At 36.5% G+C, this 25,214-nt stretch overlaps 1 protein-coding gene and 1 long non-coding RNA gene across 8 annotated transcripts in view; one reads left to right on the top strand and one right to left on the bottom strand.

The window, feature by feature from the left end:
• Positions 1 to 25,214, top strand: part of SLC26A7 (solute carrier family 26 member 7) — a 90,100-nt gene that overhangs the window by 49,217 nt on the left and 15,669 nt on the right. For 6 of the 7 annotated variants that reach the window (XR_013946770.1, XM_080580772.1, XM_080580773.1 and 3 more), the window contains 8 exons: positions 5,106 to 5,258; positions 6,652 to 6,734; positions 7,584 to 7,731; positions 9,888 to 10,001; positions 13,040 to 13,117; positions 14,938 to 15,033; positions 22,104 to 22,210; positions 24,987 to 25,053. Coding sequence is in view for 6 of the 7 variants with exons in the window: in XM_080580772.1 (XP_080436898.1) it covers positions 5,106 to 5,258; positions 6,652 to 6,734; positions 7,584 to 7,731; positions 9,888 to 10,001; positions 13,040 to 13,117; positions 14,938 to 15,033; positions 22,104 to 22,210; positions 24,987 to 25,053 (846 nt within the window). In the remaining variant the exon portion in view is untranslated. The remainder of the gene's footprint in view (positions 1 to 5,105; positions 5,259 to 6,651; positions 6,735 to 7,583; positions 7,732 to 9,887; positions 10,002 to 13,039; positions 13,118 to 14,937; positions 15,034 to 22,103; positions 22,211 to 24,986; positions 25,054 to 25,214) is intronic. The other variant, XM_080580774.1, reaches the window with a different exon arrangement.
• LOC308190009 overlaps positions 15,717 to 25,214 on the bottom strand; it is a 57,981-nt gene continuing 48,483 nt past the window's right edge. The window contains exons 3-4 of the long non-coding RNA XR_013946774.1: positions 20,485 to 20,562; positions 15,717 to 15,748 (exon numbers count right to left, since the gene is read on the bottom strand). This is a non-coding gene — a long non-coding RNA (uncharacterized lncRNA). The remainder of the gene's footprint in view (positions 15,749 to 20,484; positions 20,563 to 25,214) is intronic.

Here is a 25,214-nt window from a genome sequence, read left to right on the forward strand (position 1 = left end):
AACAACAACAACAAAACTCTGTGCAACTTAAAATAATAACAAATGAGAAAGCCTTCATATGTAGAAGGGACAATTTAACCATAAAAGTATTTTTAAATGCTTCTGGTATCTGTTTAGACTTATGGATTGCTTCAAGAAACTCCAGTATCTCAGTCAACAGCACTGAATTTGGCAATGTGTTTCTGGACATGTTCTTTACTCCAAATTCATGAAACCCCAAAGACTGGTATTTTTGCGTTTTATTTGTATTTTTTTCCTTTCTCCACTCCAGACCACCTCCCACTCACAAAGCCCATTGTTTTGCTTCAGGCAGCCTTTGGGTTGGCAAAGCAAGAAAAAGAATGTTTAATAAAGTGTGATAGGAGAGTTAAAAGTAAAACAAGCCAGTAAAATGTATTCTTTTACAGTGAGTGAGATCACGAATAAATATGTAAAAATGAGCACTGTATATGGAGAACAAATCTACTAAACTGGCATCGAGCCTATGGGATTGTTGTGTTTACACATAGCTTATGTAATATATTACATTTCATTTTCCCTGTATACGATTTGTAACACTGCAGTTGAGCTGCACATTGCAGCATCAATAGAGATTTTACAAAATGGAATGGCAAGGTAAATGTGAGAAAGACAAATGGTAAGACAGCGCTACACGTGAAACCTAATTTTCACAAGGGACAGGAAGAAAACTATCAACAAGTTTTACTTAGTATCCGAAAACAGAAAGACATATCTATATTTGCCCTTTATCCTGGTGTAGATATGTTTATCCTACCACAAGTTTCTGAGAAAATGCAGCACTACAAAGTGATCTCCTGCGATGTAAACAAACCTACTTTGCAAAAACCAGTCTTTTGTGGTTGTGTTGCAACTTGGTTGTAAAATCCTTGTGGTGCTGCAAGTTAGCTGAGAAAGTCTTCATGTTCCCAATATCAGTCCTTTACCCCCTCTTTTTCATGTTTGTTCCCTCTACCTGAATTTTTTTTTTCCTCACACAATGTGTTGTATTTGTCAAAAAACAAACAAACATTTTTTTTTTAAAACGTAATAGGGCCATATACTCTTAAGCTGTATAAGGTGTTATAACTAATTTGTTGCTTTTAATTCTTCTTTTGTTTGCCTCAGCTTCCATACTCATTTTTGAAATAATCTTTTTTGGCCTTTGACACTGCTCTCCACAAGATCCTCAGAGAATCTGTCCACACTACAGTGTCTAGTGGCCAAAGTCTAGTTTGAGACCAGTAGATAGCAGTGTACCCCAGGTATCAGTAGTGGGTCCAATCCTGTTTAACGTCTTTGTGAACAATGTGGATGATGGGGTAGAGTGCACTCTCAGTTAAATCACAAATGACACAAAATTGGGGGAGTGGCTGCTTCATCAGAGGGCCGTGCTGCCATCCATTGGGACTTCAACAGGCTGCAGAGGTGGGCCGACAGGAACCTCATGAAGTTCAACAAGCAGAAGTGCAAAACCCTGCACTTGGGGAAGAACAACCCCAGGAAACCCAGCTGGAAAGCAGCTCTACAGAAGAGGATCTGGGGGTCCTTGTAGAAACTGAGTTGAACATGAGTGAGTGATGTGCCATTGCTGCTAAGAAGGCTAACAATATTCTTGGCTGCATTAGGCAAAGTATCATCAGTATGGCAAGGAGGGTGATCTCTCTGTTATACTCGGTGATGGTGTGGCAGCACTTGGAGTACTATGTCCAGTTCTGGGCCCCCCAGTACAACAGATCTGGAAATTCTGGAAAGAGTCCAACATAAGGCCAGCAAGGGACTGGAACATCTGTCCTATGAGGAGAGGCGGAGAGAGATGAAACTGTTCAGTCTGGTGCCCAGTGTGAGGACAAGAAGGAATGAGCACAGACTGGGGTTTGTGCCTAAACACCAGGAAGTACTTTACAATGTGGGTGATGGAGCACAGGCTGCCCAGAGACTGTGGGGTCTCCTTCTTGGAGACCTTCAGAAGCTGTCTGGATGTGGTGCTGGGCACCCTGCTCTGGGTATCCCTGTTTGAACAAGGGTGGGACCAAGTGGCCTCCAGAGGTCCCTGACAGCCTCATGCATTCTGTGAAAGTTCTAGGAGTTTTGGCTATATATTTTTAGAAAAATAACAAATCTTATTTTTCAGTCAATTTGTAAAGAAAGAAAAACATTCTAAAAGTTTATGCACATTTCTTAGTAATCCTTCATTAGAATTATATTTGTTCACCCTTCTTTATATTTCAGTTTGTCTAGGCAAACTAAATTCAACACCAAAGCCAGAGATAACTAATGCTGACAGTGCTCATTTTAAAAAGGCCGACATCTCTATGACTTTAACAATTAAGAATCAATCTATTTCTTCCCTTTTCTTACCTCCTTACCTTAGATCTAGCTCAGACTTTAGTGACTTCGTGGGCACAGCTTGCAATGTAGTTTTCCAGATTGCTTTCTTTGTCCTAATTAATCACAGCTCCTGCTTGGGCACTGAGCCAAGGTCTGCACTCTCTTAAAAATGCATTTTTAGAAAATTATGGATACAGAGACTCATCCCAAGTCACTCAAGACACAGTCCACATTGTCTGATGACAATGGGACAATATGTGGTTAAAAACTGTCATTCGATTACCATCCTTCAGACCTATGACATGTAGATCATTTTATTTAACAAGTCGATTTTAAAATGTTTTTCTTCCAGATTCTGAGAAATGTTTGTGCTGGTTTACACTGTTCATCCTCAGTCAAAAGTCCAAGGCTAATGGGGTGGTCTACATTTTCCCTTTTATGAGAAAAAAATACATTTCTTCTCCAATTTCTTCTTATTTTCCATAACTATTTTTAGAGTTTTTCGTTGTATTTTTTTTTCCTTATAAATTATGAAAAACTTCATAGAAATGACAAGAGGAAAAATCAGGAACCTATTTGTAATTTACTCATTCTTCAAAATGAGCATTGTGTCTTCAAGGAGTGATAGAACTAGAATGGGGAAAAAATGCCATCATATTGACTACCTTTCTCCTAGAACCTTTCCTAAGACAATTTTTCTAGTCTTTTTTTTCTCATCTAACATAAATATCTGTATTTAAACTCGAAACCACCAAACCTTGTTAGCATTATACATTTGTTTGAAAACAGATTCTGTGGGGCAGAAAATTATTAATCTATATTTTGATAAAACTACAAATGCCACTTCTAATTTATTTTAGTGATCTTTGTTTTTGTCAGAAAAAGAAACACCTTTCATTTGTTTAATTAAATATCTCAGTCTCAGTTGTTTGATTTTATTATCCTTTATGCTGTCTTTTTAAAGGAAGATACTTGTAAGGCAGTCTAAATCTACAGCCTAGATTTCAGCTTCTGTTCTCTATACAGTTTGCATTTCAGGCTACACAGTAGTTACCAAAACCTTAATGCAGAATTCAAGGGACTGAGCCTACCTTGTTTTTTCCCCTGCAGCTTTATTAAGCATATGCATTATTTCCATTTTCATTACTCTTTTTTTCCTCTAGGTAATGGACTGCTGCTTTTATTCATAAGGCCTGAAAATACTTTGTGATGGGGATATAATTATTCCTTTGTATATCATGATGGAAGTTTCCACCAACTTTCACCAGCCCTTTGTAGCCATTACAACTGACTTGTGATTTTTTTCATTACTTTCTGTTAATCTGTTATCATACTGATTTATGCCTCATTTTCAGGAACCTTAAATTCAGAGTAGAACTGAAATTACAGTTCACTGATAACTGTGTCCTCAGTGCTGGAGTGAAGGCAACTGTGTTTTTCCAAGCCTGTTACTTATAATTTTGTATTCATCATCATAGATCCCTTTTATTCATTCATAGTCTTCCTATTCCTATTCATTCATTCTATTCCACAGGTTCCTTATGTTTAGCATTATATTTTCTTTCTTTATCACAGATGCAATATTATTCTGACCATGCTTTACGTCACATTGCACCATGCCATGCCATAGACTTCGAGCAGCTGAGGCCTCCCATTTGCAGCTCTGTAGCTCTGCTCCAGTCTCCTTTTTTAGCACTGCATTCTGTCTCTCCCTTGCAGTACTGTAGGCATTCCCCAACATCCCAGAGTCTGCTGTGTCAGGACTTTTAATCTTGTGGTCCAGTGTGCTTTGCACCCTTGCACCTGCAGATTCCCACACATCACCGTGGCTGTTTTTCCCATAGAAAAAGTTTCCACTGATGTGTGAATCATCCTTTCTCCCCCCAGCCTCTTTCTATCTCTTGCTTTGTGGCTTTTAACCTATAACTTCATGCTATGGAAAGAAATAGAGCCTTGTAGATAGCATTAGTCATTTAAATAGTCATTTAAATAGCCAACAATACACACACAAAGCATGACAGCTAATTAGTGTATGCAACATCTGGACCTGATCCAAGTGTGCTCTGTGGAGCGCTGTTAGTATATTGGGAAGAGCAACCAACACGGAGACTGAGTGCATCTTGATGAAACTATACGGTTACTCTAGAAACTGTACCTCCCTGAGCGCTGAGAGGAGGCCATGAAAAGGACAATCATCTGGGAAGATTCCTCTTGCTTCTCTTCCCAGCCAATACTGCATTTATTCATTCTCTTTTTCTTCTTGCCCTCTCTCCTTCTTCTTCTCCCTCCTTTCTGTCTTTTAATTTTTTTCCTTAGATGTTACTTTTACCATTGGAGTTGATGGATGTCACAAGCTATGGACACCTAAAATAAATCTTTGTGCGAGCTTTTCTTAACATTTTTGTGCAACACTCATTTATGTCATTGAATTTAATAAAATGGAATAAGAAAAGGATAAATATCAGATGTACTGGAATTTTCTAGCTTCCTTCTACCAACCAATAGAAATGTATGAATTTTTATATACAAATATTCACTACAGATTTTGAGTCTTTGAAAATTCATAGAATTTAGCAATGGTATGCTGGTGATTTTTTTCCTTGCAAAATGTTAAGTGGAAGCCAGCGTGTCAGATGACTCAGATCCTGGAGCACTGATTCTGCTCTCCTGGGTAATTCAAAGCATTTGAAGTTGTGTAGAAGATGTCATAGCACGTGACCCAGAATGGTGTATTTTGTAATCTGGTTCTAATTTGTTGTTCATCTCAATCACCGTAGATTTATGCCTACATATTTGAAAATATCAGATCAGTTCAACTAGAGGCCTTACTTCTCTCCTTGCTGAGCATTGTGGTGCTTGTTCTTGTTAAGGAACTGAATGAGAAATTTCAGAGAAACATTAAAATAGTTCTTCCTATCGATCTGGTTTTGGTAAGTATGAAGCCAAATATCAGACGTTTTTCTTTACAGAGTTTTCAGTGGTTTAACTAATCTGCTAAAGTTTACTGTGTTGTGTAGAGTTACCCACAGCCACACCTGCCACTTATTAAATGGATAGCTAATTTTCATGGCTGTATGTTAAATGTAAGAACAGGAAACAGTTTGGCTAAATAATTAAGAAAGAAGTGACATACATTCCCAATTTGTGTAATATTTTTCATGTGCTTACTACTTTTTACATAATTACAAGAATATGGAGCCTAGAATGTTAAAGTGTAAGTCTGAAGTAGAAAATGAAAAGTAACTGACACATTGTAACTCCAGGCAAATCTTGTACTGGGTAGTTCTGGCTTAGATATTGCCTGTTAATTATCTGCAAGAAATTTAAATACCTAAGCTATTGCTCTCTGTAAGTTTACTTACAATTTTCCTTTCATATGGCAGAGGCTAAATTGAAATTAGGTATTGCATTGTAAATCTCTACTTTAAGGATTAAGCTATGGTCAGATAACCAGCACCAGGACAGAAGTTTCTGATTTTCTCTAGACATCTAAGAGAAAATTTTAAAAAAGTGAAAGATTCTTTTCAGAGTGGATCATCACAATTACTCTTTTTTTTTTAAAAAAAAAAAAAAAAGTTTACAAAAGAATCCTTTTTCATGGGAAAAATGCTGGAAAAGGAGGTTCTGGTCCCTGCTCTAGGATCTATTTCTGTATTGTCTTTTAAACAATACCAGAAAATGCAGCAGACCAAGGATGATGGACTGGAGCTTGATCCTGTTCTTTTGGGATTTATGTGATTAGCTCACAAAAAGTACAGGAAACAGGTTGAACCTCCTTAGGCCTAAAATTTCCTCTCCCTCAGCAAGGTTTATCCGTGCTGGAACATATATATAGGAGGCAAACACACCACCTCTTACTGGGTTTTGTGCTGAAGTCAACTCTGCCAGTCTGGATTAGATGTGCTCAGACAACATCATCTGCCTCAGACCACTCAGGAATGGCTAAATTATGAATTACTTTAAGCTGTTGGCATGAATGGAAGTGGCCTGAGGCACATGCTGCACAGGGACAGTTTGATTCTGATTGTCAGGAGGCTTTCCAGAGACTTTTGAAGATTTTATTAGCACAGAGCAGCTAAACTCCACTATAGACCTTATTCAGACGTATTTTCTAAACCCATTATTGCATCCAGATCTTAGATTCTTTTGCCTCACTTCCACATTTGCTGAAATTTTAGTAATAATACTTCCCTGTCATAGTGAATTGTAGTAAGGATAAATTCATGAACACCGTCATGTGTTTAGCTATGGCAATAACAGGGACCATGTGAGAACCTGAAAGCAACAGAAACATAATGTCTTTTTCTGTATTGAATCAAATAGATAATTGCTACATCTGCTGCCTGCTACTATGCTGATATGGAATACGCCTATGGGCTAGAAGTTGTGGGACATATTCCTGAAGGGTAATGTGCTTTTTATTAGCTTGTGGCTTTTAAATATGTTTAGTTCTGCAAACAGCTTGCTAAGAGGTCAAAGTAGTTTTCTGAAATAAGAAATAGCAAAAATCTATCATGTCCGTTTTTGAACTCCTCAAATACCCTCTCACAGTTCAGTCCCACATTAAAAAGGTGTATTGGTATAGATATTATGCAAACTTTCTTGTACATTTTTGTAGTTATTTCAATACTTTATGGAGTACGTATGGAATACCTGATGATGTCTAATGGATATATGATAGAAAGGAGATCCTGAAATCTTTTCGTGGAGTGCAGAGGCGGGCTGGGGTGATTCAGTTCTTAACTGCAGCATTTCATAGCAACCCCCCTTAGATGGTTAGATGGAGTCTAACCTCTCCCTTATATGGAGTATGTTTCCATACTGTCTATAACCTATGAAGATACTAAATGGTTTAAAAGACTTAAATTGAACTTTTCAGGAAAGCCAAGTATGAAAAAAGAAAAAGGATATACAGTCGAATCTCTTCTATTTCTCATTACAAAATTAGTGAATTAGGGATTTTATGTCAGTGGAGAGAGCTAATTTAAAGGGAGTTCTCCACAAATTCTCAAACCACAATTTACAAATCGAATTATCTATCTAAAATTTTCATCTGCCAGTACAATTTTTTCCCTGCAGTTCCCAATATACTGTTATCTTACTAATCTAAAATATTGATAAATGTCACAAGTATTTAAATGTTAACCAGGCATGCAGAGATTGTTTCTCTGTTTCTCTTGTATTTTCATGAATTGCAAAAAGATTGTGTTTTGTTTTGTTTTGTTTTTCTTTATTCTTTTTCCTTTCTTTTACAGGCTACCACCACCAAAAGTGCCACCCATGAATGTCCTGTCTGAAGTAGTCACTGAAGCTTTTGGAGTAGCGCTGGTTGGTTATGTAGCATCGCTAGCTCTAGCCCAAGGCTCTGCTAAAAAGTTTAAATATACTGTGGATGACAACCAGGTAAAGCTCTTTCTCCTCACTTAAGGAGACCTTAAGGTCAGTAAGCCTTGAAATTGCTTCACTATTTTGGAAAAATGTTATAGATGAACGCCCAGTAGGAAAAGGTAAGTTTCATGTGGCATCCTGAGGCCTTCCAGTGATTACTGTAAAACCACAATCTAGTACAAATCAGCTCTGCAGAATAGCCTAGTTGGTTGAGATATACCTTTTGGGAAAGTGAATCCTTTAGGATAATCTCACAATGCTGCATTTGGTCCAGCCAGCAGCCAATTTAGGCGTTAATGTGCTTTTCCAGTGTTTTAAGGCAAGACAGCTTCTCTTCTGGCAGCTGAGGTCTTAAAGACCAGCTAAGATTTTAAATCAGCTACTGATTAAAGAAACAAAGCAGTTTTAAAAATAAACTAGGTACTTACAGCCCCAGGACATTTATAACATTTATCAGTTATAAAATAAGGGTTATGCAGAGTAGAAGTCCCATCTGAAATAAAGCTTTATTTATATAAAAGAAGCAGGGTGGGTTCAGAGAGCACTGCCAATTTTTCAGCTGTAAGAGCTTTCTGTGCAGAGTTCCATTCTGCAGCGGGCAAGCTCAAATAGGAGTGGGATGTTTGCTTCCTGCACTACCCCACTGCTGGTCATCGTGGACAGGTAGCTTCAAGCCAAGTGGAAATCCGTGGTAGAAAACATTCAATTTTAAATAAGGTCTTAACTACCAAATACTGCTGTGTTATGAGAATGCTCTCCGCCCACTTTTCTGTTAAATGGTTTGAGATAAATGACATAAAGCTGGATGAAGGACAGGTGGTTTTGCAGCTGGAGACATATTTGGTCATCCTATCTCAACAGATCAGTCTTGCTACATCAGTGCATGTGCTTTGCAGCTTCTGCTATCACTGGAAAATATGGTGACAATGTTCTTGTCTACTCAGTTCTCTAAAAAAATGTTCAGAATGAATACTTTGTTTCACGAATTTCTGTTGATGCTGCAGAACAGTGTTTCCTAGGTAGCAGTGTAAAGTGCTTTGTTTGAGCTGATACGCTGTAGTGTCTCAAGGGCACTAAATGGAGCACAGCAGCCTGTGTGTCTTTCTGCATGTTTGGAAAACTTGTAACTTATGCTCCTTAATTACTGAAGTGGTGGGAACGATTTGTATGTCTGCACAGAATAATGGAGCAAAGAGCAAACCCTTCATGAGAACAGAGCATACAGTGTGGCAGCATAGTGGCAAAGCTGCATTGCATTCAGGGACCAGGCACAGGGCTGTACATGGTGACGCGTGGGTGCGCAAGGCTATCTTGTGTCCTTTAAAGTGGTGCTCTCGTGTGCTGTGGAGACCTACATATAATCACGTGTTGTCCTGGCTGGATATAATACCATTTGTGTACTGAGCCCTTCTAGAAGTACAGATGTCTTCTCTTACGCATTGCCCTCAGGAGATGAATGAGCTCCTTACAGCCTGGGACAGGAGGCTGACGCTGGGTAGCCAAGTTGGGGTGCTTTTGAACAGCTTTAGAAGCTGTTCATCTCAGGCTGCAGATACAAGGTAGTTTCCCCACTGCACTTTTTTCTTCTGTAAGTCATTTTCCAGACACGTCTGCATTTTGATTGTGAATATACATCAAATACGTTTGTAATGAAATACAGTGCACAGATAGTGTTTCTGCCATACTTCACTTTCACTAAAGCATGCTATGAAAGAAGAGAAAAAAAAAAAAAAGAAAAAAAAAGACAGTGGCTGTCTTCTTCCAGTAGAGTCATAAGCCAGAAAAAACTTGGACATTCTCCAGATCCCACTACTTGAGACTGCTGCCTGTTAAAAAGCAGATGTGGATCACGATGTAAATATTTTTGCTGAATTTCATCTTCAAAACTTAGCACTATCATTTGTTCTGTGAACAAAATGTGTCGTCTTCTGCTTTTGATGAATCTGGGTTCAGCAGCTCTACCTTTCAAGATAGCTCTGTGTTGCAAGAAGATATATTATACTGGGAGATCTTTTATCATGTATGTATGTGATATTTTCCCTCAAAAAATATGCCCATCCTTTATCATTGCTAATATTTACATAGGGGACTCGTTTGTTGGCTAGAAGCCTTGAAATGGCAGAATAATAGAAAGAAAAAAAAGAAAAACATTCTTTTTAACTACTTTGCAGGAATTTTTGGCTCATGGTCTCAGCAACGTGATTCCTTCATTTTTCTTTTGCATACCAAGTGCGGCAGCAATGGGACGGACGTCACTTTTATATAGTACGGGCGCCAGAACACAGGTAAGGGGTTAGAGTGCAGTCAGTAGGAGAAATAAGTCTACGATGCTGCTCACTGGAGCTTGCACTCGTTGATCCATTGTACTCCTCTCTTCTCCCTTTTCCTCTATCCTGGAAAATGACTCTGCCCTATTAATTCTAACAATCTGCATGGAATTACTGCATGGATCAGCAACTGCCTTACTAGAAAAGCTAACAGTGCTCCTCATGCACTTTTACCAGTTTAATTCAATACAAACTCTAAAGTCTGGGGCAGTAAGGGGTCTGCAGTGCTTTGTTTTCAGACTGCAGGAAACTCTACAGAAGCCTTTCTGGTTTTTTTGGTGAATCTGTCAGCACTGTAACAAAAGTGCCCTCTAATGGTGTCTAAGGAATTTAATGATTCAGGCTAAACTGTTGTTTTTTGTTGTTGTTTTTAATTAATTTGGTGCTCTTATCTGATTTGCAAAATAAAGAGAAAGTAATCTTAAGAGCTGCTCCTAGAGGAAGCAATGTTTCAACTTCTGCCTTGTGACAGAACTTGTACTTGTGACCTGTACTTGTCCTGTCCCTCAGCATTCATTGAGCCCACAGAGATGACATTTCATTTTTTCAAGACTTTTTTTTGTCTTTCTCTTTCTGATGGAAATGAAATCCAAAAGATCCCATGGCAGTAGCTTGGAAAAGAGGGAACTGTAATTGAAGAAAATGCTCACTGTGACCCTGTAATATTGTTACCTGTGCCTGGGAACAAGAAAGGCAGTAAACTGCTCTGCTGAGACCTTGACATATGATGGCACCATGTGGGCCACGCCAGCTGGGAAACCCTAAACACTGCCTCTCCCTCCTTCCTCTGCAAATCAAGTGTCCTGCCACATAAATATTATGTCCCATGGAGTTTGTTGCAATTGTCCTTTTATAACTGCTGTCCTTGCCTGTATAAAGGTCATTAATTACAATGAAAGTGCTAACAAAATATGACTGACAAGCTTAAGCACAGTTCATAGGTACTGATTCTTCTTGACTGTATTGTGCAATTGTTTCTCATGCAGACACCACAACACTGAGAAATGATACAGAGTTTTATTTCAAAACTCTGCATGTTAATTACTTGCTAATTAGCCAGCACACTTCTCTGAACACAGTTAACAATAATGAATAATTTATCCAATAATCATCTTTGAAAGCATTTATATGCAAATAGTTTAGCTACCACTTTTCTATTATCCATTTTGAATTTTTGTGTTGGATTCAATGTCATGCCATGTGCCTTCACCTTCACAGATATCCTCTTCTGTTACCTGCTCGTATCTTTTGTTGGCAAAGTGCAGTTTTACTGCATTGTGGGAAGCTTTAGGGTATCCTGAAGGCCTATCTGAGTAACCTGTATGGGTAACCTGAAGGCATAAAGGACATCTGAGTACTGGAACATATAGGAAAATGACCCACTAGAACATTGTTCATGATAGGAAATGGAAAAAGAAACCAACATGGTTTGAAGTCAAGGTAGGGAAGTCCATGGTAAAAATAACAAGTATTGGTTTGGTTTATCCAGAGGTTTCATAGTATTACAGAGTCTGCATCCCCAAATTGGAATGTGGTCATACACTAGGATTATGAGAATATAAATAACAACATTCTCTCTCCTGTCTTCTTTGCCTTTGTTTTGGAAAACAACATATCTGCTCCAGATCCTTCTTTTGGGTCTGTCTAGGCAGAATGAACAAATTAGAAGAATATCACTAATAGATGTTTGCCAGATCATAGGTAAAAAAAAAAAAAAGGAGCAACAGCTTGATTTAAGTACACAGAGAGACATGAGAGAAATGTGAAGAGCTTTTCAGAGGCTATGCATAGCCTTCTTTTCTCCAAAGACTACATTTTGCATTCAGTGATGTTGCTTATTCTTCACTGACATATTTTCCAAAGAGACAACAGAAGTGAAGGACTGTATCATGGACTGAGAAGTGTCCTTCAAGTAGAATCAACACTTTTTTTTTTTTTTTTGGCTGGGAGGTGTGCTGCTTTTTTGAGAAGGCAGAGAAAGGGAAAAGCTCCTTGTGACTCTACCAGCAGATTTTGTGTCCCTTTTTCTGTAAACACTCTGTCTATCCTCCTTGATGGTATTTTTAAGTACACCATGGCTCTCTTCTCTAGTGTTTTAACAACTTGTCTGGTTTTGTTTTTAACAACTTGTCTCTTAAAATTAAACAATTATTTTAGTAAAGAAAAATTTTATCAATATAAAAATAAAGTGAGCATCTGTCTACTTACCATCAAAACCTTCTGTGAATCTGGACTGTATCTTAATGAGACCAGAAGTTCTCTACTTTGTGAACAGTCAGAGTGGAGAAGGAGATTACAATTTTACTGTAGTTTTCCATCAGATTAATACCATGAATACTGTGAAGTAACATACGATTCTTAAGCCATATGTTTGTCTGGATTCATGTTACTTGCATTAATTATCATTATATATACATATAAATGTAATTTGCTGCTACATTTTCTAAAATAAAATGCATAGCTGCTAAAACACGAGGGTCATTGGTGGTTTCTGACTTAACCCAATCGCTTCCTTTCAGTGCCAATCCCAGTAAAAGAAGTTAGAAAACTTTTACTGTGCAAAAATAATAATACAGTTCTTCATATATAATTTATACTCAGTGTTATGACAGATCTGTGATTCAGTGCTACATAGAATGCAATTGCTATAAATATGTTATGGAATGACACTGGATGCAGCAAAACATCTGAAATGAGATAATGCTTACACACGTTCCATTTAACAACTACGTCAATGGTGTTGTGGTCTCAGTCTGTGTACTGACATCATGGTCTAACCCAAATATTGGTATCCCTTACTGTATTTTCACTGTTGTTGGCTGAAAGTAATCACCCTAGATAGAAACTGAAACTACATGTTTCTGCAATCTATAGATATATTAATAGCTGACATATTCAGCATCTCATTCTTGACTATGTCTACAACTTTTAATAATAAAACTTTTTTTTTTTTTAATTGAGTGATTGGATTGGATTTTCTTCTTCATTTATTTTAGGTGGCTTGCCTTATCTCCTCTGCATTAATTCTTGTGGTGATCTACACAATTGGACCAATGCTATACTGGCTGCCTATGGTATGTTCCTTATCTTATTTTTTAAAGATTGCATCAAATATTTTCTAAAGAGTTAATTTCTTTGAGGGAAAGAAATGTCATACTATCTGAAATAGCTCCCTTTAATTTCAATGAGAGAGAAAACAGCAAGGGTAGAACATGTCCTAGAATAATAAGATATAGAGGTTACTGCATAGTATATGTAGATTTTACACATACACATTCATATACATAAGATATCACTGAAGCATATAATAAAGTATTTCTCTTCTACTTACTTTTGACATGTAGTTTGTGAAAAGCATTCAGCCAGATTGCTGTGGTTTTAAATTGACAGAGCTTGGTAGAAATTAATGAAGATCCACAATATTACTCCAGTTTTGTATATGATGTATGATTATACTTTTGAAATAAATGTAACAGAGATGATTGAAGATAGTGATCTAAGCTTAATTACAGAAAAATATGAGATATTCCTATAACTGTCTTGGAATACATCTTCTACATTAAGAATCTATGAGGTAACATGATGTATTTTCACATAAGATATATCTAGCTTTTGATATTGAAAATGAATAGTTATGTATTTATTTATTTATTTTTAAAGGGACTCTATCAGGGAGTGTAGTGATGGGACCAGGAGTAATGGCTTTAAACTAAAAAAGGGGAGATTTAAATTAGATATTATTAGATATAAGATTATTAGATATTATTAGATATAAGATTATTAGATATAAACTCTTTACTCCGAAGCTGTGAGACACTGGCACAGGTTGCCCAGCGAAGCTGTGGATGCCCCATCCCTGGAGGTGTTCAAGACCAGGTTAGATGGGACTTTGAGCAGCCTGGTCTAGTGGGAGGTGTCCCTGCTCGTGGCAAGGGGGGGGGTTGAACTAGATGAGCTTTAAGGTCTCTTCCAACCCAACATGCTATGATTCTATGAATTTTATCTAAAGATGTCAAAGATGTTGAATACAGCTCCAAAATTATCTAAAATATTGCTATGTTTGTATACAATTTTAAAACTTACTTCATGCTATTGTTTGCAGTGTCAGATGAAGGCAGAACACTTTTAAAAACATCCTGTTATAGCTTATTCTAATCATGCAAATCAGAGACATTTGAAGATGCACAATATGTCTTTTTTCTTACTATACTCTTTTCCTCCCTTCATTTTTATATGGAATATATGTAAGTTTTGACTGTTTTCCTATAGATTTTTTCCATATTAAAAAAAAAAAGAAAAATGTTTCATATGTTGCTTTCTTGATATTTTATTACTATTCTCCTACGCTTTTTTGGTTCTCCCCACCTCCCCGCTGCAAGTTGATTATTCTCCATCACTCTTGAGCTCCTGAAGATTTCTTCATCCCTTTCTGCCTCCTTTTTTGATTTGGAGAACTATAAATTATCTTGTCTGCCACAAAATTAATGGATATTTATTTATTTTTTATTTTTGCATTAAGCACTTTCTGTAGGTAATTATGAAGGGAAACTTAATTTCTTCACTGTGGAGAAGTTGGGTGCTGATTTGCTTTGGGGTCCCCCAAATGTGTCAGAATGTAGTTGGTCTGATGATCCATGGAGAGTCTTGGAATGTCCTGAAGTTTTTGTCATTTTCTCATAGTCAAGTGCCCTCTAGAATGCCTTCAAGAAAGAAAAAGAATGTCTGTGATACTATTATATTTACATCAGAAGAATACTTGAACTTATCCCACTTTTGAAACACTAACTTCAGATTTTCAATAGTTTAATTACCATATTGATCATTGAACTGAAGAAAGAACATTCATTTTCCCTACTAATTCCATAACAAGCTCTTTTTTTTTTTTTTCCTTCAGTGTGTGCTAGCAAGCATTATCATTGTGGGCTTGAAAGGAATGTTAATGCAGTTCCGTGACTTAAAAAAATATTGGAATGTGGATAAAATAGACTGGGTAAGTGAGACTCAATCCGAGGAGTTTTTCTTGAGAGCCTTTAATAAATACTTGCTAAATAAACTTTAATAGTTCTATGGCCCTAGAATAGATAAGTGCAAGACATTCAAGACATTATTATTAGGGTTTTTGTGTATTAATCAGCTTATTTTCTGTCTCAGAATAGCTGCATCTGAAATGTCAATTGTATTAAAAAAAAAAAAAGAAATTTTAGAAATTTTGGCAAGTGATAAAGAATCAAACCCAATTTAATGCTGAAAATGTATATACAGTCAGACCAGACTAATTGGGTCAGATATGTATCTAATTTTGTAAGCCTACTCTAGCCAGTTAGCATGTTTTTGCTATAGTTATATTTTTTTAATTATTATTATTTTGTTATTGTCAAAAAGATCCCAGTATCTTTGTTCTCTTTGGATATGGAATGACCACACATGACAAGCAGAACTGGAAACACCAGAGATGCAGAAAGATGTAAATTGCCTTACCTCAGAGATTTTGCAAAGAAAATACGTATTTGATCATAATGAGAGATTCTGCAGTATTAGAGATAAAATAGAGCAGAAAGAGCAGATAGGTAGAAAGAGGCATAATATGAAAATACAGTTTAATTCAAAGTCTGAACAATCTGACATACCTTTGCACAGAATTCCCAGCAAATATTAAAGAGGACTCCATGTTTAGGAAGACTTCCAGATTTCTCTAGCAAGGGAACCTTTGAATACATTACCAAATTAGTGGAACCAAAACTTCTAACAGCTTTCTAGATCACACAAACACATATTGATATTCCATAATGATTCTGAAACTTCTGCTTATGCAGTTTCAGTTAGCAAATATTTATAAAAGTATTTGGGGCATATCCCCCTGTTCTGTGGTGGGAGGTACAGGTTTCTGGAGGTAATATTCAATTTTGTTGAACTCTCCAGTGACTTAGTATTCTGCAGGGGTAATGGTTGGTCTAGCCTGATTAAAATATATATATGTTTATAAGGTATTGAATTTCAGTATGGAAAATGGAATTGAGTAAACATCATCAAGTTTGACTGTGTGAGGTTTCTCATATTCAATGATAGAAGACTAGGGTTATTATTATTATTATTGGTATCATCCAGAAGAAAAGAAGAAAAGGTCTGTCTTTCATGAAGCCTTATATTCCTCAGGCAGCAAAATTCTGAAAATATTTTCTATCACTTGTACTGTATTTGGTCTTCAGCTTGACCCAGGCTGCCACTGACCCAAATGATAAATGATGTGGATCAAGAATTATTTTGGGGACAGTGGACTTAAGAAATTTGGTAGTTATGGGAGGCATCTATAGCTTCCCTAACAATGCATTGAGAAAATAAATGGTTAAGTTTTCCAGCAGAATGTTCTAGAAGCTCACCAGCCTTGATGCATCTTTATAGGCAGACTAGCCTGACTGATTTTTGCTTTCGTAGTTTTGGCAGAAAAGGATGGGTGAGTAGTTATTACATCTCTGACATCTGTCATTATTTTTAAGAGAGTTTATAGAGAGGGAGAGTTTGCTGGGTTTATCTTTTTGACTGAACGTACTTGAACAACGATTTATCTTCAAGTAGTTGTACCATCAATCCTTAGCCTGACAGGGTAAATCATCCTGCTCTAAATAGCATAATCTAAAGCTCTAAACATGGATCTTATGTTGCTGCCTAGGCTAGGGAGCCCCACCAAGCCCAGTGATTTGAGAAATTACAGTGGTGTTGATTTTGGCCTGAAAACATTCACCCAAGACCTGACAGCTTGTTGGAAACAAATCAGTTCCATTACCAGGTTATCCAGAGCATTTTGAAGAGAGAAACTCTAACAAAACATTTGGAAGTAATTAGCAGCTGTCCTTTCTGGAACTGATTCTTTGAAGGGTGTGTGTCATGTAACATAGAAGTCAGGTTTGTTATGCTCACGTGTCTGGCAAATGATAGTGCATGGAAACAGAATGTTATAGTTTTTGTTACCTTGTTCCCTCGCACTTAAGCTTCTCATTGAACACAGTTTGTCGACTAGTGATTTATACATCATAATCCTTTTAAATGTAAAAGGTACAGCTTGAAATCTTTCCATTCAGCCACGGATTGCTTTTTCTTGCAAATTTAATATAACTACATATAGTTGTTAATATAATTACATATACTTGTTTCAGTTTTCTTTCAACTTTTTTTTTTTTTTTATCAGATTTCAGGAATGTCCTGCTTTTAAATCCCATCCCTCAAATCACAATGAACTTCTTTCCAGCTAGAACCTCACTGCTCTTGCTCCAGAGTCCTGTCATTCACAACTTTCACATTAACTTTAAAGGTCTCTTGCTTCAATTAAGGTCTTCTGTCAGCCCCAGCACCTTCTCAGATTACTTCAATGATTTCAGATAAATAATTGTTCTATTCCACTGATATGTGTTTTAAAATAACAGTATGTTTACATAACTATATACATTACAGATTTTCTTCTCCCTCCATCTTTTGGTTGTTTCTAAGGTGTTGATCCCTGTGTTATCTGTGTTTTTTACGCTGACCTGACAATGATTTGTCATGAATTTTTGTCTCTTTTTTTTCTTTTTTTTTTCTTTTTTTTTGGGGGGGGGGTGGTGGGGAAGGAGGGAGGCAAGGTGGGGTGGGGGAGGGAAAGCGGACTTTTTCTGTGTGTCATCAGTTCAAGCATTGATTTCTGTACCCTTCCCCGCAAGGCTAATTCCTTCTACATGCCTACTTGTTAACATATCTTCTCTTTTCTGTTCACCAACTTGAGAGTGCACTTTCCTAGTATCAACAAAAAGGCCAGTAAAGTTCTTGTTAACTCTTTTTAGGGCTGAAAATCCCAGATGAGCTGCAGATATTCTAACTAGTCAAAGACTGATAATGGACTGCTAAAGAAAAATATTCATTTTGTTGTTAACATTTGGAAATAGAAATTACCAAATACAGGGAAACTGTTTTTCAGAAGGTGAAAAATGACAATAGAATAAAGATTATTCTCATGAGTTAAACAGCTATATAAAAGGGATTTAGAGTATTGAACAGAAAAATAATATTTTATTTAAAGATAAAAAGTGTTACAAATTGTACAAATGACTTGGCCAGGAAATGACCTCAGCTGAGGCAGAGCTAAGTTGTATGCCTGACTTGTAAAACAGAAAGAACAGCAACAATTTATGGTAAAAATTACACATTCCTTGCATGGTGCTGTGATGCGAGAGGTAGTTATGGATGAATGAATTGTAAGTGTATGCACATTTATTAATATGTAAAAGATGTAATCACTGATACCAAGTCAGCAATTAAAGTAGAGCCAGCAAGGGAGGGCTTACTTTCAACAAGTGCCCTCCAGCATCTCGCCAGTGTGGGTTTCTGAAACACAAAACCACCACACTGTCAAATTACTTTGTCAAAATAGATTGGAGTAAGGGGTGCAGGGAAGGTCTTCCATCGGATTTTGGAGCCCATTGGTGTAATTTCATGCATTTTTAGAACATTTTATCTTCTTATCCTCATGAGAATATCCCCATGATAACATTGTAGATTTGTTCAGGTATTCATCATGGTGAGGCCCTGTTTCATGAGAGATCTCAGAGGGCTTTGCTAATCAAATTTCCACAGAGTAGCAAACATTCCAGCTCTTCTATGACAATAATTTTACACAAATACTTCTAGGTTATGAAGTCCTAGATTTTCTATCCCTCCTGCATTAATGAACATGCTACTCTGTGTTACATTAATTTTGCTGCAGTTTGTCTAAGTGGAGTGGGAAGAGGTTTACAAGTGCCTAATCCATTGAGAGTGTGATTGCCATATAAATTCTTTTTAAAAAATAATATTTATATCAGTCCATCTGTCTCCAGGCAGTCTGCAGAAACAAAAAGCCTCTCAACTCTTGAGTATGGAATGCTTGTGAAAAATGATATTAAAAAAGTACCGTATCATCTACTATTCAGCAGTTCTTCTTGTATGACTATAGTGGACTTGAGCACTCAAATGCTGAGTTTTGCTGCAGGGTACTCTGAGGAATGTATGCAGACATCAGTCATTTGTCTGCAGAAGGATGTTAGGGCATGGATGTACTATGTATCCTCCCTGTAGTCTGAGCCTCCTCCTGGACTCCAGCACCTTCTCTGCCAAGGCAACTGCTGAATGAAGAGGACTTTAATAGGATTCTCCTGGCTACATGCAAGTGACTGGCATACTTCACAGTATATACAGTGCAAGGCTTGTCAGTCAAGTCATGTTAGGGCATGATTCATCTCTTCCTTAAGTAGTCACCAACACAATCAGGAAGAATCATCCTAAATTCCCCTCTCTCACTGATAAGCAAGTCTCCATTGATTATAGTGGGAATCTAGATAGCTTACCCAGATGCAGACATCTGTGCTGTAGATAATGTTAAGTGAAATGAACCATACCCATGCAGTCAATAGTTGATCATTTCAGTTTGCAATTAAATCTATCATCAGTTTTCAAAGTGGTACAGAAACTTTTAGTATCACAGTATTTTAGTGTTGCATTGTTTAATCATTGACCTAGAGAGTATTCTCCCACTTCTGTTTATGTGCTTTTATCCCACCAAGTTCCTATTGTAGCCTTCCCCCAGTGGTGGATGTGTAGATCCTATGAAATTCAAAGGTCTACATGGAAACACACTGCCCATAGAGTTTCAGAGATAGTTGCTACATGCATGCAGTCACAATACCCCCCAATGCTTCTGATACTTTCTGATACATGCAGGATTCAACATAAATCTGTATCTTCTACTTGTTTCTTTTCTCCCTCTTTAAAATATAGTACAAGCATATTTTAAAGTTGGATTTTGTTTTGATTTTTGAGAGTAACATGTACCTATATAATACATTATCTCTGAGGTTTGAAGAATGAAGTGGTTAGATTCTATCCATCCTGGAGTATGTACTAACAATCTTGAAGTAAGTTGCCAAAGAAACCTTTGATGTTTTTATGACTTCTTTGTTGAACCTTACAACAGCCCATGAATTAAAAAAAAAAAAAAAAAAAAAAAAGTCTAGCAGATTAACATAACTTCTTCCTACAAGTTTGATGCTACTCTGCATAAAAAGTACTGACTCAAGGCCAATATAAATCACTGAAAGGGTGATTGGCAGATGAGAATATGATTGTTTTGGCTCGTCCTCTACAACAATAGGAGTCTGGTTACAGTTAAGAGGTAAGATACTATGCTGCTAAAGGGGTACTCAACTAGCTTTCTCAGTACTCAGCAGTACTTCAATATTTTTGGCTTTGATTCTTCCAGTGTGGACTTTGTTTTGGGATTTCATCTTTCCTTTTTTCTTCTGAGACTAAGAAGAATTTTGCAGGTCTTGCAGCAGATATTTAGTTAGATGTGATATCAAGAATAAGGTGACAGCAAGGCACAGGTCTGCAGTTGAAGTGGATTGCTTGATCTCAGGCTTTGTCAAGGGTTCAGCCTTACCAGAATGGGCCAACTCTTGATCCAAATGAATTTCAGGTTTGTAGTCCTTCTGTTAGCCCTTTCATATTCAGAAAGCTCCTTTATAAATATATAATAAATAAGTTTAGAATTAGTTTCTTTCTGATCAGTCAGTACTAAACATGAGTTGCTTTTTTTTTTTTTTTTTTTTTTTTTTTTTTGTGCAAATATATCCACAGTAATTTGTATAAGATCTCATTTTAAAATATTACTGGAGACTCAGAACTGTTTCAAAGAATGAACCACCTCATTTCCTGGCAGCTGGGTCATTGAGGAGACTGCAAAACCTTTTGCAGTAGTTAAGAATTTTTGAAGATGAGGGAGGAAAAGGTTTCTCAGTAGAGTCATGTAACACTCTGTCCTCCATGAAACGTGAGTTAGTACAGTATGACTTACAGTTTATAATACATAAAATAACAGTTCTGAAATCTAATTGAGCAAAATTCCTGTGGTTAGGCTGAAAGTATGCTATTGTCTCTGGCTTTCCCGAGCTAAGTGAAAGCATCAGAAAGGGTAATTTTAACACCAATTGTGCCATTGTAATGTGATCTGTTCCTCTGCAAACATTAACAAGAAGCACTGTAATTGTTCAAAGGGGCACCTGTGGAGAACAGTATATTCATAGGAGTGAAAATACTTGCCATTCTTTTTTAACACTTTTTATATAAAGATTAGGTGGCAGTCATTTCTTAAGGGTTCCTCAAGGAAAGAAATATGTGCTGAATATCCCTAACATTAAAGTTATATAAGAAATCCAGCCATTTATATTTCTCTCCTTTTAATTTAAAAATCTATACATCGCTATGCCACATGGAGTGTTATAGTATGGAAATATAGATGATTATTTTTGTTTAGAAATAAATTAAGAAAAAAAAAGAAATGTCTTTTTTTTTTTTGCCTTTTAAATATTTAAAAACCCTTTTAAAGTGACTTTTGTTTCAGATATTCTTATTTGTATTTTTTTTTAATTATATTTAAAATGAATTCAAAGTATTATTTATCAAGCATTGAAAGATGGGGAAGCAATCTGAAATCTTACAATTTTCATGAGAATAAATTCTTTCTCCACCATTTTAAAATTGTTATAGAATTGATTTGGTCAGCTATAGTCTGCTAAATGCCACTTTTAATTAACTTCCTATCAAATTATAATTCCCAATTAAATAATTAGTGTGAGACGAGCTCTCTGTATGTGATCTTTAGGGTACTTCATTGTGTAAAAGGAAAGGAGGATTTTAACTGCGTGCAGTGAAGAAGCTGACAATAACTTACAATATGAGAAAATCAAATATAGCTTTAACAAACTGAGTTTATTCTGAATTACATTGTTAGTGCAACTTCATATACTGTTTTAAGGAACTCCAAAATGAACTTCTGTGAGCATTAGGATGATGTGTTCTCTAGTGGAGTGACGTTATTTTGATCGATAATTCAGTCTTCTGTATTTGTCAGTTCAAAGATCCAAATGTTCACCTCTCTTTTTTTTCTTTTTTTTCTTTTCTTTCTTTTTTTTTTTTTTCTGACTCATATAATGTGGACTGTTACAAAATTAAAGCTAATCGCCATTCACCTAATCAAGTTTTTTTCTTCCCTCCTTAAAGAGCATATGGGTTAGTACTTACGTGTTCACAATCTGTTTTGCTGCTAATGTGGGACTGTTGTATGGTGTTGTCTCCACTATAGTAACTGTGATTTTCCGCTTTTCCAGGTAAGATATAATTTATTGAAATGTTCTAGTACCACATCATTTTGTCTTCTTTCTGGCATATTGCTTCACTGATGGGATATATATATACAGTACACTAAATTTAACAATGAGACCTCAGTTTTTAGTTGCATAGAATCACAGAATGGTTGAGGTTGGGAAGGACTTTTGGAGGCCACCTGGTCCAACCACACAGGGACACCCAGAGCAGGGTGCCCAGCACCACGTCCAGGCGGCTTCTGAAGGGCTCCAAGGAGGAGACCCCACAGCCTCTGGGCAGCCTGTGCCAGGGCTCCGTCACCCGCACAGCACAGAAGTGCTCCTGGTGCTCACGGGGAGCCTCCTGGGGGCCAGTTTGTGCCCAGGGCCTCTTATCCTGGCACGGATAAGAGGCTCTGTCCTCACTGCACCCTCCTTTCTAATTGCAGAAAATTATAGGATAAGATCATTCAGAAGGAAAAGTCACACCTGTAGGCTAAAACTTTTTATACTACGGCATTATTTTGTGATTTCTCTTAATATTACACATCTCTAGGACCCATTAAATGAAGGTAGCATAAAATCAACAGGGCAATCAATAATATAAATTTGCTTCCATTCAATACTTTTTTGCCTTTGAGGAAGAGCATTTCTGAGAAGACTAGCACAGGATTGGCAAGCTGATATTTGTTTTGCTAAAACACATTAATGAAAGATAATTACACAACATTTTCTGATGTCTGAAATGTTCATTGTAAATTCTATGTATGAATTAGAAAAGTCAGGACAAAGTAACTAAATCTAACATATTCATATATTATTTTCAATATATTACAGTTGCTACTTTTGATCATGAGCAAAGGAAAATATCATCGTTCATGATCATTTCGTACTACAAAATTAATCCATAACTCACCAGTCCTACAAATGACTTGTAGGCAAGCAGGCAGTTGTTTGCACGAACATTTAATTGCACTGGAATTAAATACCATATAGACAGTTCAGTTTAATGCTCATTAAAATTGTGCAGAGCTCTGTTCTCACAGAATTAATTTGCAGAATCGGCATGAAAGTAGCTCAAAATTGCAAGGCAATTGCAAATTATGGCAGATGGTTTCTGCTTGAAACAGTCAGAACCTTTCTTGTAACCTTCTGCTACTCAGCAAACTAAACTATGAGTAAATTCTGCTAGTAAAAGGAAAGATAAGTTTCCAAGTTATTTACATACTGTGTTTGGATGACTGAGGTTCTAGTGATAGGACTAGAGGGAATGGCCTCAAGTTGCACCAGGGGAAGTTTAGGTTAGAAATGAGGAGACATTTCTTCTCAGAAAGAGCAGTCAGGCATTGGGATGGGTTGCCCAGGGAGCTGGTGGAGTCACCGTCCCTGGGGGTGTTCAAGGAAAGGTTGGACGTGGTGCTTAGGGACATGGTTTAGTGGGTGATATTGGTGGTAGGGTGATGTTTGGACCAGATGGTCTTGGAGGTCTTTTCCAACCCTAATGATTCTACGATTCTATAACGGAAGGGTAGGGATATTTGACAAAAAAAAGCTTGATCCTCTGCTATTGGACAGAGGCCTCAGCCTGAACCTGCACAAATTAATAAATAAGACTCTTTCCAGTGATTTTTGTGGTCTTTGATCATGTTGCACATGATTGTCCATTAACTATAAAGGCACTGAAAGATCTAACAATCTTAAAAGTTGTACTGCACAGGTAAGTTTAGCATGGGAACATGCAGTAAGTCGCCCAGTCACGGACAAAAATGTTCTCAGTAATCACTTGCAGAAGAGTTAGACACTAAAGCACAAAAAATGTTGTAGATGATTTATTGTGAAACCTCTGTTCAGACACCAGAGTATTGGACATGGTATGTTATGTCATGTATCAGAATATATTAAAAAACAGCAGCAGCTACAGCTAGATTTATGCAGACAGGAGAGAACAGCTGAGTTTTGCAAGCCTCATTTAGCTTACCCCAGTACCTGCAGTGACCCAGTACCTCCCTGTGCATTGCTGCATCTACTAAATGCTTGTGTTCTGGGATGATTTCCATTGCTTTAGGCACATAGCTCAGGTGATGGCTAATTTTATAGAAATCTTGTTCTCCACTTAAATGTGTTCCTGCAAAGGATGTATGGAAGTAGAATATCTTACACTGAACTGCCTTTTCAAGGCAACTTTCTCTTTCCACTGACCATATAGAGAACATAGGGACACCAGCTTTTCCAGTTAAGTCCTCCACTTTGACAGCTATAGCATAATGTTTTGTTTTATCATACAGAGGTGCATCAATTTTAATGACAAAAAAAATCCTTGAGTTTCATAACTCATATCTATTGATTATCTTTGTTTCCTTTCCTTACAATATGATTTTGTAGGTAAAAAATATTAATTAAAATTAAATTGTACATTTGAAGTTGTAATTTATATATTACATATCTTGACATAAAACTAGCTCTCTGGCCAGATATAAGTCAATAATGAAATTTAATATAAACATTTAATAATATAAACAAATAATGAAATTTAATATAAACATTTTATTATTAATATTTGAATAAATATATAATGTTATTAAATTTTCAAATTGATATTCTATAATTCTAAAATTTGCCTTTTACTCTTTTAACTTCATTATTATTATGATTAATAAGCTTTATATGCACAAAAATATATATGGATTGCATTGTCATAACTTTAAACTTGCATGTTGTAATTTTGGTGTGTTTCACTTTCTGTTTCTGTTCACGACTATTACTGTTTGCCTCACAGATTTTCTGTTTGTATTGGTTACAGAGCAAGGACACTGAATTTGAAAAATATGAAAGAAGTGGAATATAAATACAAAACAGAAGATAATTGTGTAAGTTAAATTATCTTTTTCTTTTCCTTTTTTTGTGTCCTACTAATTTATATTTGTTTATCTTCTGTAATTGTTTACTAGCTTATAATCAGTATTTTCAGAACATTTTTATGAAATGATCACTTTGAATCTAAATCCTGTGTGACATAGAGAATAGAAAA

Source organism: Anser brachyrhynchus (assembly GCF_964034855.1).
Source record: "Anser brachyrhynchus genome assembly, chromosome: 2".
Taxonomy (NCBI): Eukaryota; Metazoa; Chordata; class Aves; order Anseriformes; family Anatidae; genus Anser; species Anser brachyrhynchus.